The sequence below is a fragment of the Lolium rigidum genome, chromosome 2 (genome assembly GCF_022539505.1).
Source record: "Lolium rigidum isolate FL_2022 chromosome 2, APGP_CSIRO_Lrig_0.1, whole genome shotgun sequence".
In the NCBI taxonomy this organism is placed as follows: Eukaryota; Viridiplantae; Streptophyta; class Magnoliopsida; order Poales; family Poaceae; genus Lolium; species Lolium rigidum.
This window is the reverse complement of record NC_061509.1, coordinates 228,378,748-228,392,911: the sequence shown is the minus strand read 5'-3', so window position 1 is coordinate 228,392,911 and position 14,164 is coordinate 228,378,748. Positions and strand designations below refer to the sequence as shown.

General features: G+C 50.2%; 1 protein-coding gene across 1 annotated transcript; it reads right to left on the bottom strand.

The window, feature by feature from the left end:
• Positions 1-12,066: 12,066 nt before the first annotated feature.
• LOC124688269 (nudix hydrolase 21, chloroplastic-like) lies at positions 12,067-13,297 on the bottom strand. Its single transcript, XM_047221971.1, has 2 exons — positions 12,721-13,297; positions 12,067-12,603 (listed from the first exon to the last, which is right to left on the bottom strand). The coding sequence occupies exons 1-2, from the start codon at positions 13,096-13,098 to the stop codon at positions 12,502-12,504; spliced, it is 480 nt and encodes a 159-aa protein (XP_047077927.1). The 5' UTR covers positions 13,099-13,297; the 3' UTR covers positions 12,067-12,501.
• Between the last annotated feature and the right edge of the window lie 867 nt (positions 13,298-14,164).

The window sequence follows — 14,164 nt, the reverse complement described above, 5'->3', positions numbered from 1 at the left end:
TGAAAACTTCCTCCACACCAAACTCGAAACAACTCATTAGAGGGTTAGTGCACAATATAAATTGACATATTCAGAGGTGACACAATCATTCTTAACACTTCTGGACATTGCATAATGCTACTGGATATTAGTGGATCAAAGAAATTCATCCAACATAGCGAAAGAGGCAATGCGAAATAAAAGGCAGAATCTGTCAAAACGAACAGTTCGTATTGACGAATTTTAAAATGGCACCAGACTTGCTCAAATGAAAATGCTCAAATTGAATGGAAGTTGCGTACATATCTGAGGATCACTCACGTAAATTGGCATAATTTTCTGAGTTACCTACAGAGAATTAGACCCAGATTCGTGATAGCAAAGAAATCTGTTTCTGCGCAGTAATCCAAATCTAGTACTTACTTTTCTATCAACGGCTTAACTTGGCACAACAAAACACAAAACTAAGATAAGGAGAGGTTGCTACAGTAGTAAACAACTTCCAAGACACAAAATAAAAACAAAGTACTGTAGGTAAAAACATGGGTTGTCTCCCATAAGCGCTTTTCTTTAACGCCTTTCGGCTAGGCGCAGAAAGTGTGTATCAAGTATTATCGAAGGGTGGTACTTCTACAGCGGGGTGCGGAGTTTTCTCAACCAGGCATAGTATATTAGATACATAAGTTTTAGCATCTCCCTTTTCATTAGTTTTAGGCGTGCTACTCTCATCAAACAAATTTTCGGGAACAAGCCAAGCATAGTTATTTTCTAGCGCATCATTCATAGCTAGGAGCTTACATGGTATTGGTGCTTTGATCTCCCCACCATCATCAATATTATTAGTGTATCTTATTCTATCCATATCCATCTTTTCAAGGAGACTAACAAAATTAGTAGGAGAACCAAGCATATTAAATTTAGCAAAGACCTTTCTAGCTTCTCTTGCTAGACCACCAAATTCTCTAAGAAGGGTTTCTAAAACAAAATCTTTCTTTTCCCCTTCTTCCATATCACCAAGTGTGAAAAACATGTGTTGGATTATAGGATTAAGATTAACAAATTTAGTTTCCAACAAGCGAACTAAATGCGCAGCAGACAATTTCATAAGTAGGCGCAAGGTCTACCAAGTGTCTATCTTCAAAATTTTCAATGGTACTAACATGGTTGAAGAATTCTTCTATATTATTTCTCCCAACTATAGACCCACGTCCTACCGGTATGTTCTTTGTGGTAAAATTAAAAGGAAACATGATGAAATAAGTAAAGTAAATGCTAGTAACTAATTTTTTTGTGTTTTTGGTATAGCAAACAAGATAACAAATAAAGTAAAACTAGCAACTAATTTTTTTTGTATTTTAATTTAGTGCAGCAAACAAAGTAGTAAATAAAATAAAGCAAGACAAAAACAAAGTAAAGAGATTGAGAAGTGGAGACTCCCCTTGCAGCGTGTCTTGATCTCCCCGGCAACGGCGCCAGAAATTTGCTTGATGCGCGTGGTTGACGTATTGTCTTTTCGTTCGACACGCGTCCGTTGGGAACCCCAAGAGGAAGGTGTGATGCGCACAGCGGCAAGTTTCCCTCAGTAAGAAACCAAGGTTTAATCGGACCAGTAGGAGTCAAAAAGCACGTTGAAGGTTGATGGCGGCGAGATGTAGTGCGGCGCAACACCAGGGATTCCGGCGCCAACGTGGAACCTGCACAACACAACCAAAGTACTTTGCCCCAACGAAACGAGTGAGGTTGTCAATCTCACCGGCTTGCTGTAACAAAGGATTAACCGTATTGTGTGGAAGATGATTGTTTGCAGAGAAAACAGTAAAACAAGTATTGCAGTAGATTTGTATTTCAGTAAAGAGAATTGGACCGGGGTCCACAGTTCACTAGAGGTGTCTCTCCCATAAGACGAACAGCATGTTGGGTGAACAAATTACAGTTGGGCAATTGACAAATAAAGAGAGCATGACAATGCGCATACATATCATGATGAGTATAGTGAGATTTAATTGGGCATTACGACAAAGTACATAGACCGCCATCCAACTGCATCTATGCCTAAAAAGTCCACCTTCAGGTTATCGTCCGAACCCCCTCCGGTATTAAGTTGCAAGCAACGAGACAATTGCATTAAGTATGGTGCGTAATGTAATCAACAACTACATCCTTAGACATAGCATCAATGTTTTATCCCTAGTGGCAACAGACACAACACAACCTTAGAACTTTCGTCACATCGTCCCGGTGTCAATGCGGGCATGAACCCACTATCGAGCATAAGTACTCCCTCTTGGAGTTACAAGCATCTACTTGGCCAGAGCATCTACTAGTAACGGAGAGCATGCAAGATCATAAACAACACATAAGCATAACTTTGATAATCAACATAACAAGTATTCTCTATTCATCGGATCCCAACAAACGCAACATATAGAATTACGGATAGATGATCTTGATCATGTTAGGCAGCTCACAAGATCCGACAATGATAGCACAATGGGGAGAAGACAACCATCTAGCTACTGCTATGGACCCATAGTCCAGGGGTAGACTACTCACACATCACACCGGAGGCGACCATGGCGGCGTAGAGTCCTCCGGGAGATGATTCCCCTCTCCGGCAGGGTGCCGGAGGCGATCTCCTGGATCCCCCGAGATGGGATCGGCGGCGACGGCGTCTCAGTAAGGTTTTCCGTATCGTGGCTCTCGATGCGGGGGTTTCGTCACGGAGGCTTTAAGTAGGTGGAAGGGCAAGTCAAGAGGCGGCACGGGGGCCCACACCATAGGCCGGCGCGGCCGGGGGTGGGGCCGCGCCGCCCTAGGGTTTGGCCACCCCGTGGCCCCTCTTCGTCTCGTCTTCGGACTTCCGGAAGCTTCGTGGAAAAATAGGCCCCTGGGCTTTGATTTCGTCCAATTCCGAGAATATTTCCTTACTAGGATTTCTGAAACCAAAAACAGCAGAAAACGAGCAAGCGGCACTTCGGCATCTTGTTAATAGGTTAGTTCCAGAAAATGCACGAATATGACATAAAGTGTGCATAAAACATGTAGATAACATCAATAATGTGGCATGGAACACAAGAAATTATCGATACGTTGGAGACGTATCAATCATGAAGAAAGTTGAGATGAGGACCCTAATGAACTATGATTCATCGAGAATTACTTGAAGATACAAACTAATGTCGTTTAGAATATAAAGAGCCTTAGTGTCAAGATCTCAAGATCAACATATAGACTTAGGAATGGGAGATGATGAAGGCACAATAGTAGACAAATTAGTTGATCATATCAAGTACATGATTATGCTTTGATGGATATAGGTGAATAAATTATCTAAGAAAGCCTATCTTGATAAGCAGATATCATCTTGAACAAGTAGCAAGTAGAAATGTTAAGTGAGCACGTTTCAATAGGAGAAAAGCACTCTTGTGGAAGCTTGTGAAAAACCTTGATCCTTTCACAAGTTTTCCACTAGGCAAAGTAATTAGTTAAGGTAATGGTAAGAACAAGCCTACATTATAACTTCTTATTTAGATTAGAATTTAAACACACCAACCACATTTTTGGAGTTGTCAAAACCTCCTTGGAGTGAGAGGGAAAACCTCCAAAATTCACATCTTTCATCTATACACTTGGAGTATTATACCACAATTCCCATTCCAACTTATGCATCACTTTGTGATCATAAGAAAATCCTAGTATGTGTCTTATATCTCTAAATCCAAGATATGTGATCATAGAACAATCATTAGAACTAAATCAAGTCTACAACACTATTAATCCAACACAAGTGTTATAAGAATTCCCCAATCTTAGTCTTAAGAAAATATATCTTTCCCATAGGAGAAATAAGGGTTCTTTTAAGTATCCAAATCAAAGCATCAAAATCACACCGGTGATGACCTAGCAATAAAACGGATAGAGATTTGATGCACATGGACACCAGTGATCTCTTTATTTTTTTAAAAATGAAAATAATATTTCTAAATTTCAAAACATTATGAAAAAATCATGATCTAGCTAGTAATGTATCTCACAAATGAACAATTTTTTAATTGGAAACAATGTGTAGTTTGGGCTACACAAAAATAACAAAAGCGTAGATTTGAGCATAGTGATTTAAAATATCTACAAAAATAGACTTTATCATTGTTATATAGCTCGGAATACAAAACATTTGAAATTGAGATTTTGCACCTTAGTGGGATATACCATTAGCTACTTTTAGAATTTTGTTTCATAGCTTTAGAGGTAGCTCTAGTTATAGTTTAATCTACGAGTTGTTTGTTTTGGATTTTCAATTTGATGGCTTGCCTCATTATAACTAGCTAGGAGGTTGTGATGATCTTTTGTATAGAGTTAGAGTTGTAATTATATAGTCATACATTGGACCCGTGATGTTTCTGTTGTACCACTCTGAGTGATGTAATACTAGTGGAATAATGTGTTTCGTTGGTGTTATGTTAATGATCTCCGTACTAGAACATGCTATGCTATGTTTGGTCACAACACTAATCTTGGTAAATAATATTGGAATGTTGTTCAGTGGATTTTTACGTACCTTCCTCGTACATCCAATGCTTTCTTAAAGTATGACAAGGCCAGTGAGGGACTCGATGGTTATGTGGACTCAGATATTGCTTCCGATTTGCATAAGAGGCTAGAGGTCCCTCATAGGTTATTTGTTCATTGTTGGTGGATGTTCTGCGAGATGAAAGGCAACATTACAACCAGTTGTTACCTGATCTAAAATATAACAAGAATACATAGCTATTGCTAAAGCTTGCAAATAGTCTGTTAGGTTGAAGTTCTTGTATGCTGAGCTTTATTGGGACAATTACTATTTTGCTTTGTTTCATGATAGTCAAAGTTCCATATACCTTACCAAGGATCAAATGCTCCTTGATAAAACTAGCACATTGGTGCCAAGTGCCATTATATTCGCGACATTATTGCACAAGGTGAACGTACTAAAGGTATGAAAGATAAGTACTCATGATAATCCTGCCATATGATGACAAACATATATAGTTCTTGTTGCCAAGTTTGAGCTTCGCTCGAGATTGTTTTGTGTAACTGATTAGCTCAAGTGGTTGTTCTATGCCAAAAGTGTTTTCTTTGTTGTTAAAGGAGAAGTCTACCTTTGATGCTACAAGATGATTTTTTGTCTCAAAGTGGAGTTTGTTATATTGTGATTCAAATACATGTAAATCTTAAGTTTGGACAAGCGAAGCGAGGACCGTCACTTGGAGGCTTGGGCGAGTGGATCATCATAGACCTAGTTTACGACCACTATATATACCTCTTTGTAAGCTACCACATACTATAAGTTAAATATGTGAAATCCCCGACTTTGTGTAAGCTCTCCCCACGGTAGTGAAGCTTTACTGGTTGGTGCCAGTGGTTTTTTCATTTATTTATGGGAGAGGTTTTTCCATGTTAAAATTCTTCTGGCCCTATGTTGGTTTGATCTATCGTCTCCCTCGATGGCGTGTTATTTTTCATAGAGAGGTCTATCCTGCCTTTGACTAGGGAATCGTCGTAACCATCAATAGTGTTAAATGAGCAACCGTTGTGCTTTTGATAGGGTTGGGCCGCCTATCGGGATTTGACATGGCATTAGCAACACCTTGTGTCTGGTGCACCCATAGAGAGGACGAGATACTCTACGAGAGAGTTTGGTAGGTCGCATGCCCTCTGGTGTCAGTGGGTTGAGAATCAGGGTCCCTACCACGCCGTGCGCATTGGCTAGATCACTACTCCAAAGGATGAGGCATGTAGCGCACGTCGCTATGCCGGAATATCCCCACAATGGACAAAGCGACGCCTGGGCTATAAGAAGGGTTTGGTGGCTTATCCCGAGCACAGAACGAGCGCAAATGGAGAAACTTGAGGACGATGAAGCTTGTCCTCTTCGAGAGATGGCAGCCGAGAGGCTTGGGAGAGGCTCCTGTGGCGGACCTTCTCGAAGATGTCGTTAGCAAAAGCCACACGACATCTTCGAGGAGCTCGCCCCGCGAGATCTTTCCTGCCTGGCAAGGGTTGGCCCTGGCGGGTGACAACGGGCTAAGGGCATCTCCAGCGGCGCGACGCAAATGGTCGCTGAGCGACCGTTTTCGTCCGCCGTGACCGGAAATGCGTCTGGGCCCTGCTCCAGCGGGGCGACGCAAAGTAACCGTCCCGTCCGCGGAGACGCAAACCAGGCCCAAATATGCGCCAGGTTTGCGTCTCCGCGGACGCTCGGCGGTCGCGCCGAGTGACCGCCGAAAAAGACGTAGGACCCGCACGTCAGTGGCAGCGAGCCCGATATAATTCCCGCCACTGGCCATTCCCCGCGCGAAAAAGGAAACTAGACCGGCGCGAAACATTCCCGAAGCGATGGACGTCCTCGCCGCCGCAGCCACCGCCATGGATGCGGATCAAACCCTCGCCGCCGCACCCGCCGCCGCCCCACACTCCCCGTAGCCACGACCGTAGCCACAATGGAGGGTCCGCCGGAAGCAAAGCGGGCCGGCACCGGCGGCGGCCGGGAGGCAAAGGCGAAGGCTGCAAAGAAGGTGCTCTCCCCGAGGAGAAAGTGATCGAGGCCGCGAAACGTCGCTGCCGGAGCAGGAACCGAGAAGATGAAGATTTCCGCGGCCGCCAACCGGCGGGCGTGGCGGATGCGGATCAAAGCCGGCGTCGCGCAAGTAGCCCTCCATCCGACCTTGGCGGAGGGCTACATGCTCGTCAAGAGAGAGGGATCGCCGGCGTCGCTCCTCCGTCCTCGTCGGTCAGCTCGGTAAGTTCCCGGCTGCGTCCTGGAACTCCCGCTCCCTTGCGGGGCCACCCGGCGTCGCGGTTCGCGTCCGGCCTGCCGCCGGTGGAGTTGACCGGGGCGGCGGAGCAGTTCAACGGGGCGGCTGTTCCCGACCTCAACCGGACTCCTAGAAGCGGTGACTCCAGCTCCGGCGCGGCACAGAAGACGCTCCAGGTGCCGGAGGAGAGCATGCCGCAGCCCCGCATCCTGTTGGACGAAATGGCGGTGGCTGCCCCGACGATGGACGACCCGGTACGTGAGCTCTCTCAATGTGTGCGTTCGCCGTGTTTCATGCGTCTGACGTCCGGTGATTCGTAGGACTATTGGAAGGACCGCCGTGAGCTGACATCCAGGAAATTATCTTCGGCGGCGGCTTCGTTCGCGGTGATCCGGCCGGGTCCCCGCTGGATGACTGGGAGCCAACGGCAGATGAACGCGCGGAGGACATCGAAACCGCACGCCTGTTCGCCACCCAGCGAGACGCAGCCAACACCCGTGTCGGTGGACGACTTCGACGACGCGCCAACAAAGCCTGGGAAGAAGAAGGGGAGAGCCACATGACACAAGGCTTCGTCGAGGAGGAGGACAAGTGCTTGTGCAAAGCATGGCTTGCATCGAGCAATGATTGCATTAATGGCGCGCAGCAAAAGGGCAAGGTCTATTGGGCCAAGGTCTCGCAGGAGTACAACGAGACCGAGGCGGCACCCGCTCTACAATATCACAAGCCCTCGGACGTTAGAGTCCCTCCGAAAAAGATGGAACTACATCAAGCAAGAGACAGCCAAGTTTTGCTCGGCGGTCGAACATGCTGTTAACAACCCCGTAAGCGGCGCCGGCGTCATGACGAGTGGTAAACACGATAGAACCATCATCATTGAACACTATGTGCATCATTCTATGTACATCATTGGCGGCTATGAATGCGGGTATCCCGCGCCTTGGAGAAGTTCAGGGCGACGCATAAGAAGGGCTTCCATATGGTCCATTGCTGGGACGTGCTCAAGAACGCCAACAAGTGGATGACAAGCTATGCGGCCTACAACGAAGCTGTGAGGAATGGGACAGCGATCAACCTTGACGGCGAGGACGACGATCAAGGCCGTCCAGCCCTTCCACCTCGTCCACGAGGCCACAAGGCTACCAAGGCCGATCTACAGCGGGAGGCGCAGGCCCTTGCGTTCACCATGAGCATGGAGAAGATGATGGCCGACAATCGTGCCGCCTTGGCTGCTAGGGACGAGAAGAGGCGTCCGGAAAAAGAGGCCGCAGCTGCCATCTACCACAACCTCGCCAAAGAGGTAATTGAGGTCCAAAAGGCGGACGCCGAGGCCAAATTGCTTGACGCCGAGGCTAGGAGGATGGACGCCAAGGCCAAGATCCTTGCGGAGGACACTAGGATCATGCTAGCCGACTTGAGCAGCGTCGACGACGACACCAGGGCCTGGTTCATGAAGAGGCGCGCCGAAATCCGCGCGCGAGACGCCTGATCGCCGGCGCCATGCGCCCAACATCTTGGCCTCCTTTTGGACATTTTTATTGCTGCACAGGCCTTGTTGTGCCCCTTTTGGTCTCCACTTTGCGCAGTCCGATATGCAAAGTGGGGTGAACTTGTTTCAGCCCTCAAAATGCGGCTGTAAATTTGGTGCAAAAGTTTATGCGTGCTTCTATTTTTTGAATTCTGGCCTGCGCCCAAAATGAGTCGCTCCGCTGGAGCCAGCCCCAGACGCAAACGGACGCCCGCGGACATTTTGGGTGTCCGAAATGCGTCGCGCCGCTGGAGATGCCCTAAGGGCATTTCCAGCGGCCCAACAAAAAAGGACAAAAAATGTCCGTTTGTGTCTGCGTGGACAAAAAGTCCAACCTAGCGGCGAGACACATAGTTACTGGGCTGTCCGGACAAGCGTATCCGGGACAAAATTTATGTCGCGAATGCATCTGCGAGGATGTTGTCCGCACGTCCGTGTGACCTGGTGAGCCTCTCTCTTCTCAGTATTTAATGTATGGCCCGTTTGCTGGCCAATGCTGGCCACACAAAATACATATTTCTCTCTCTCATCCCTAATAAATGCAGGGTCCATACTAGCCTGAAATTTGCTGTATAAAATGTACACTACCGTTGGTTAGGGGCAGACGCATACGAACATGTTAAAAAAGAAGCCATTTTTCATATCCGTCTCCAACACGAACGGACTAAAAGACACAAATCATGTCCGAAATCTGTCAGACAGATAGAGATGCCCTAACATACCTAGAGAGTGCAAAAATCGGTCGAGACTACCAAAAACCTTTGAAGTGAAGGACGAGCTCCTCTTTCTCTCTTTCGTTCTCGCTGCTTCCACCTTTCCTTGAGAGTTGCGTGGAGTTCCCCGGCTCGCCCGGCTCTCCTCACCGGCAGCGCTGCAGTTCGGCATGGTAGAGAGGGCGGAGACCGGCATGTACAAAGTAGTGTAGGTTTGTTGTTGCCCCTGTGGCATCTTGGCTTTATGCCGGTAGTGTGGGGCGGTGCTCTGGATCTCGTTGACCAGATCTGGAGCAAGCTAAGTTTCTTCTTTCTACTCCTACGGCTCCAGTGGATGGAGAAAGGGGTGGGGAAGAACGCCACCGTCTCCTTGAATAAGGTCAGATTCGATGGCCATCTTGAGGTCTTCTTGCTTCCTGTCTTCAAATCTCTTCCGGCCGGCCGTGGTGATGAGGGGAAGAGATGCTTCGACAGGGACTTCAGGGCGTCATCAAGATGGTGGGGAGTTTATCTGCTGCAATCTGGAGTTCATCACATGGTGGCCAAGTCTGCCTCCATGATCTCTGGCCATAGAGGAGGCCACTCCAAGCGCTGCGCCGACAACGTTCTTCCAACCTCCATGCTGGAGGCCTTCCAAGGTGATTCGTGCTGGAGCTTCGCATCTACTCGCTACCAAGTGGTGCGTCCCCGGCAGTGGGAAGATGGCTGGCATTCGAGTCCCGCCGTCGGTGGAGAGGACCAAGGATTGGATTGCTTTTCTTTTTATGTTTCCAGGGTCCTTTATGTAAAATTGCAAGACTGCTTTTTTTATTTTTTAATGTACTAGGGTCGTGCTTGTAATATGTACCCACCGCTTCTGATCTAATGCAACAACATCGGGGTCTTTCTAGACCCCATCCCTGTTAAAAAAAACCTTCTAAGTTTTAGGGCATCTCCAGCGGCGCGACGCAAACGGTCGCTCAGCGACCGTTTTTGTCCGCCGTGACCGGAAATGCGTCTGGCACCACCTCCAGCGGGGCGACGCAAAGTGACCGGGCCGTCCGCGGAGACGCAAACCTGGCCCAAATATGCGCCTGTGATGCGTCTCCGTGGACGCGGAAAGTGTCCGCTCGCGTCTGGCGGACGTTTTGTCTAGCCCACCAGGCAGTGACACAGCGTCGAGGCATCTTCTCCGCCAGTATGCGGCGCCGAGGCGTCGCTCTGCGCACGTAGTAATGGCGATGACACGCGTGGCGCGGCCGCCGCCCTGCCTCCGACCTATATAAACAGGGGCGCGAGCATCTCATCTCATCTCCTCCCCATTAAACCCTAGCCGCCGCTTCCACTCAGCCTCCACCAGATCCACCATGAGCAGCACCGGACGCGGCCAGGCTGCTTCCGCTCAGCCTCCACCTTCACCTCCCACTCCACCTCCCCGACCTCCTCGAGCTCCGAGGAGCTCGACTCCGACGACAGCACGGGCGACCTCCTCGACCCGGTTAGGGACGCCAAGGACTTGGCACTCGCGGCGCAGGAAGCCGAGGAGGAGCTGGCGGACCACGCGGCGTTGGACGCCGAGCTGGAGCAGCGCAGGCTGGCGGCTGCCGCGGCCGCAGAGGACTCCGACTCCGAGATATCTTGGTCTTCCGATGACCCTGATGCGCCTACGCCGGAGGAGAGGGCGGCAGAGCAGAGGGCTATCGTCGAGTCGTTCGAGACGTTCAAGGACGACGCCGCGAGCAGGAGGCTGGAGCAGTGCCTGCAAGAGGACGCGACGGCGCACCGAGCCATAGCAGCCGCACGGGAGGCGGCGGAGAAGCAGGCGATGGAGCGACAGAATGACTGTGCCGGCCCGTCCGGAAGCAAGTAGTCTAGTCTTCTAGATCTACATTGTATAGTTTTTATGCATTAAAATGTATTAATTTCTATATTTTTAAATGCGTTACAAATCTAAAAATGGGTCGCCCCGGTGGACACACACCCAGACGCAAACGGATACTCGGACAAAATATGTCCGCGGAACGACGCAAACGGACGCTCGCGACCATGTTTAAGCGTCCGAAATACGTCGCGCCGCTGGAGATGCCCTTGCTCTTCCTAGGCAGGACAAATGCTATTGTCCGAAAAGTCAAAGTCGGTCTTCCCGTTACAGTCAGATGCGATCGGGCTGCGAGGGACCCATTGCGGTGGGTGACGGGGCACGTCGCCGTCGAGCGGTGCTGATTTCAGCTCCTACTGATTGGATTGGAGCCAGGAAATTATGGGGGCACATCACATGGCCGGCCCTCCCGCAGCGCTTATCTGCAGGCCACACCAACGGCAAGAGAGAAACGGCAAGAGCTGCACGACACAGGCCGGCCTAGTCACCCCTACAGCAACGTGACAGGCAGCAGCGCCACGGCTCGCGGGGCTTGGCTGGGGCCAGTTGCGGCGCCGCAAAAGAGAATCAGTTTCGGCACGTCGGCCTGTTGTTGTGTTGCACGCCACGGGATTATCTGCCAGGGGTTACTGGAAAAGCTGAGTACGTGTATGCTCTATCTCCTCCCAAGCTGCTGTCCAGCCGTAAAGGCGATATATGCTCGAGACCGCATCTCAAAATGAGTCGGGATTCGAACACTTGTTGCGAGCTTCGACCACACACCAGTGCGTCGCTGATAGGGTTCGAACGCTAATTGCCTTGTATGATGTTGCAAAACTATTGAGGAATCTAATCCCTGGGTTCGGCGCCATTTGAAATGGAGCCGATGTTGTGTAGGTTGACGCCAAGAAAGGACATCACGAAATTTTCTACACTCAATTCTACCTAAAGTTAAATTTGAAAAATAAATTCTCTTTGATTATGGCAAAGCAAATATTCTATGGAATGCATACAAGATTCATATATGAACTTTTCCTATGAAATACTCCTATGAATGAAATGGCTCATGAAGAGGATTTTTCATATGATTCAAATTTTACACAATATCTGTACAAATTCTATGCCTTAGGGAGCGATTTCGAAATAGTTTGCCCAGGCCTTAGATTTGACAACAAAAAAGTAGATTTTGGCAATAAACCTTTTTGCAGCAGCAAGTATTACTCTAACATTTCATTCATCAATCGTGCCACCAAGAAAGGGGGTCACACAGCACTACAATTAATTTACACTTCCAGCTGCTCCTCCCGGAGCCGAAAGAAAAACTTGTTCTCCAGCGTTCGTTAAAAGTTCCGTCCTCTAATAACATTTCGTGCCCATTATTTGCAGCGACGACCGCCGCGACGACTCCGCGCATCAAAGAAAGAGTCGCCGGCGTCGGCACGTGCGCGCGCGTCATCGTCGTCAATCTTGCTCCCCGGTGAGGGCGGCCAATATACGCTCCGATCCCGCCTTTCTACACGGCCGGAAACGCCGGCCGGCCTGCCGCTGCACCGAGGAACTAAGAGACAGAGAGATAGAGAGATGGCGACGACCGCGCGCGCCGCCGTTCGTTCTTGCGGAAGCCCGTTAGCTCGCTTGTTGGCTGGTTAATCACAAAGCGGACTGGAGCTTGGCGTGCCGGTCGACGAGCTCCTTCAGCGCCTCCCGCATCCACGCGTGCTGGCACCCCTCCATCACCTCCTGCACCGTTGCCTGTTCAAAATCAATTGGAGAACACACGTTTAGACTACATGTTCTTGGTTCTTCTTAGTTAGTTTGGCTTTTTAACAGCCAACGAAATTACAGGAACAAGAATGGAGCTGTACTCACCCAGGTGCGCTTGCGGGACGCCATCTCGGGCCACTGGCCGAGCTGGTCGGTGACGCGGAGGGGGAACATGTAGCCCTCGTAGGTCTGCTGGTACCGGCGGCTCTGGTAGTGCCAGAGGCCCAGCACAACCCCGGTGTCGCCGCGGACGCCGGCCTCCTCGAGCGCCTCGCGCCGGGCCGCGTCGTCCATGGACTCGTCCACCTCCCACCCGCCCTTGGGGAACATCATGCCGTGTCCCTTCTGCGAGCTGATCACCAGCACCTCCAGCTCGCCATCGTCGCGGACCAGGTACGGGATGCACCCGACCACGATCCGGCCGCCTGTCCGCGGGCTGTACCGCTGCAGCTCGCGACCCTGCCTCGCCACAAGAACGGCCATCGGATCTTTTACTGCCTCTTAGAGAAGGTGGAGAGTGGTGTTAAGCAGAGCTCCAAAAGAAAGAGAGATGAAAGATGAGGGATGGATGGAGGATGAAGCAGCAGCTGTTGGTTTTGCGGCTATGGATGCGGGGTATTAATAGGCGCCAGCGCCTGAGGTCAATGGAGTTATTTGGCTGTTGGTGTTGGGTATCGTTGCGAGCGGAGGAGGACGATGAGGTAACATGGGTCGAGCATGGGCTATGGACCAGCATCAGATTAGCTTAGCTGGGGCCATGGACTCGGCGTACAGGTCCCCTTGTGGCTGAGGCGTTGCATCTTGCTTGGTCCAGGGTTTTCGTTTGAGTTATTTGGGCCATCTACATATTCCGGTCACGAAAACTGACGGGGCGCGTCTACTTAGGTCGAGTGGCGGACGATTGAATTGGTTTTCTTGGCTGATAGTTTGGGTCAGGATAGCCCCGCGGCTTGACATATTTCAATTTTTTTATTATAAATTTATAATCTAACCATTTACATAGTGCCAAAATAAGTAAAAAAGACTAGAAAAAGCCCTAGCTAAAAATGGCGCCTATCATGGCTGCCTACTTGTTGGTGCGGGATGGCCGGAGGCACCCAAGGCCATGGCCAATGCAAAGACTGTTGTGGCGCCAGAGGTGGTGCTGGTGCGACATGAGGTGATGTTGGTGCCAGAGGAGGCGGTGTGGGAGCATTGGCGGACGCAGCGGGGGGGCCGGGGGGGCCAAGGCCCACCCAGAATTCGCTGGCCCATCCGGCCATCCTGGAGGAGTCGAGCCCCACGCCACGCGCACGCCCCAGACTTCGATTCCCCACTCCACGCGCACCCGTCCTTCGACCGCAGCCGCCGTCCTCCGACCGCAGCCGCCGTCCTCCGACCGCAGCCGCCACGCCGCCCGCCGCCCCAGCCCCGCCACCGCTGCTGCTCATCAGCCCCGCCCAGTCCGGCGCTCGCCCGCGGCCCGCCCCAGCTGCGTCCGCCCATGCTGCTGCTGACCGCCGGCCGCCCTCGCTGCTGCGCTGCCGACCAAGTGGGTGATGCAGCCATT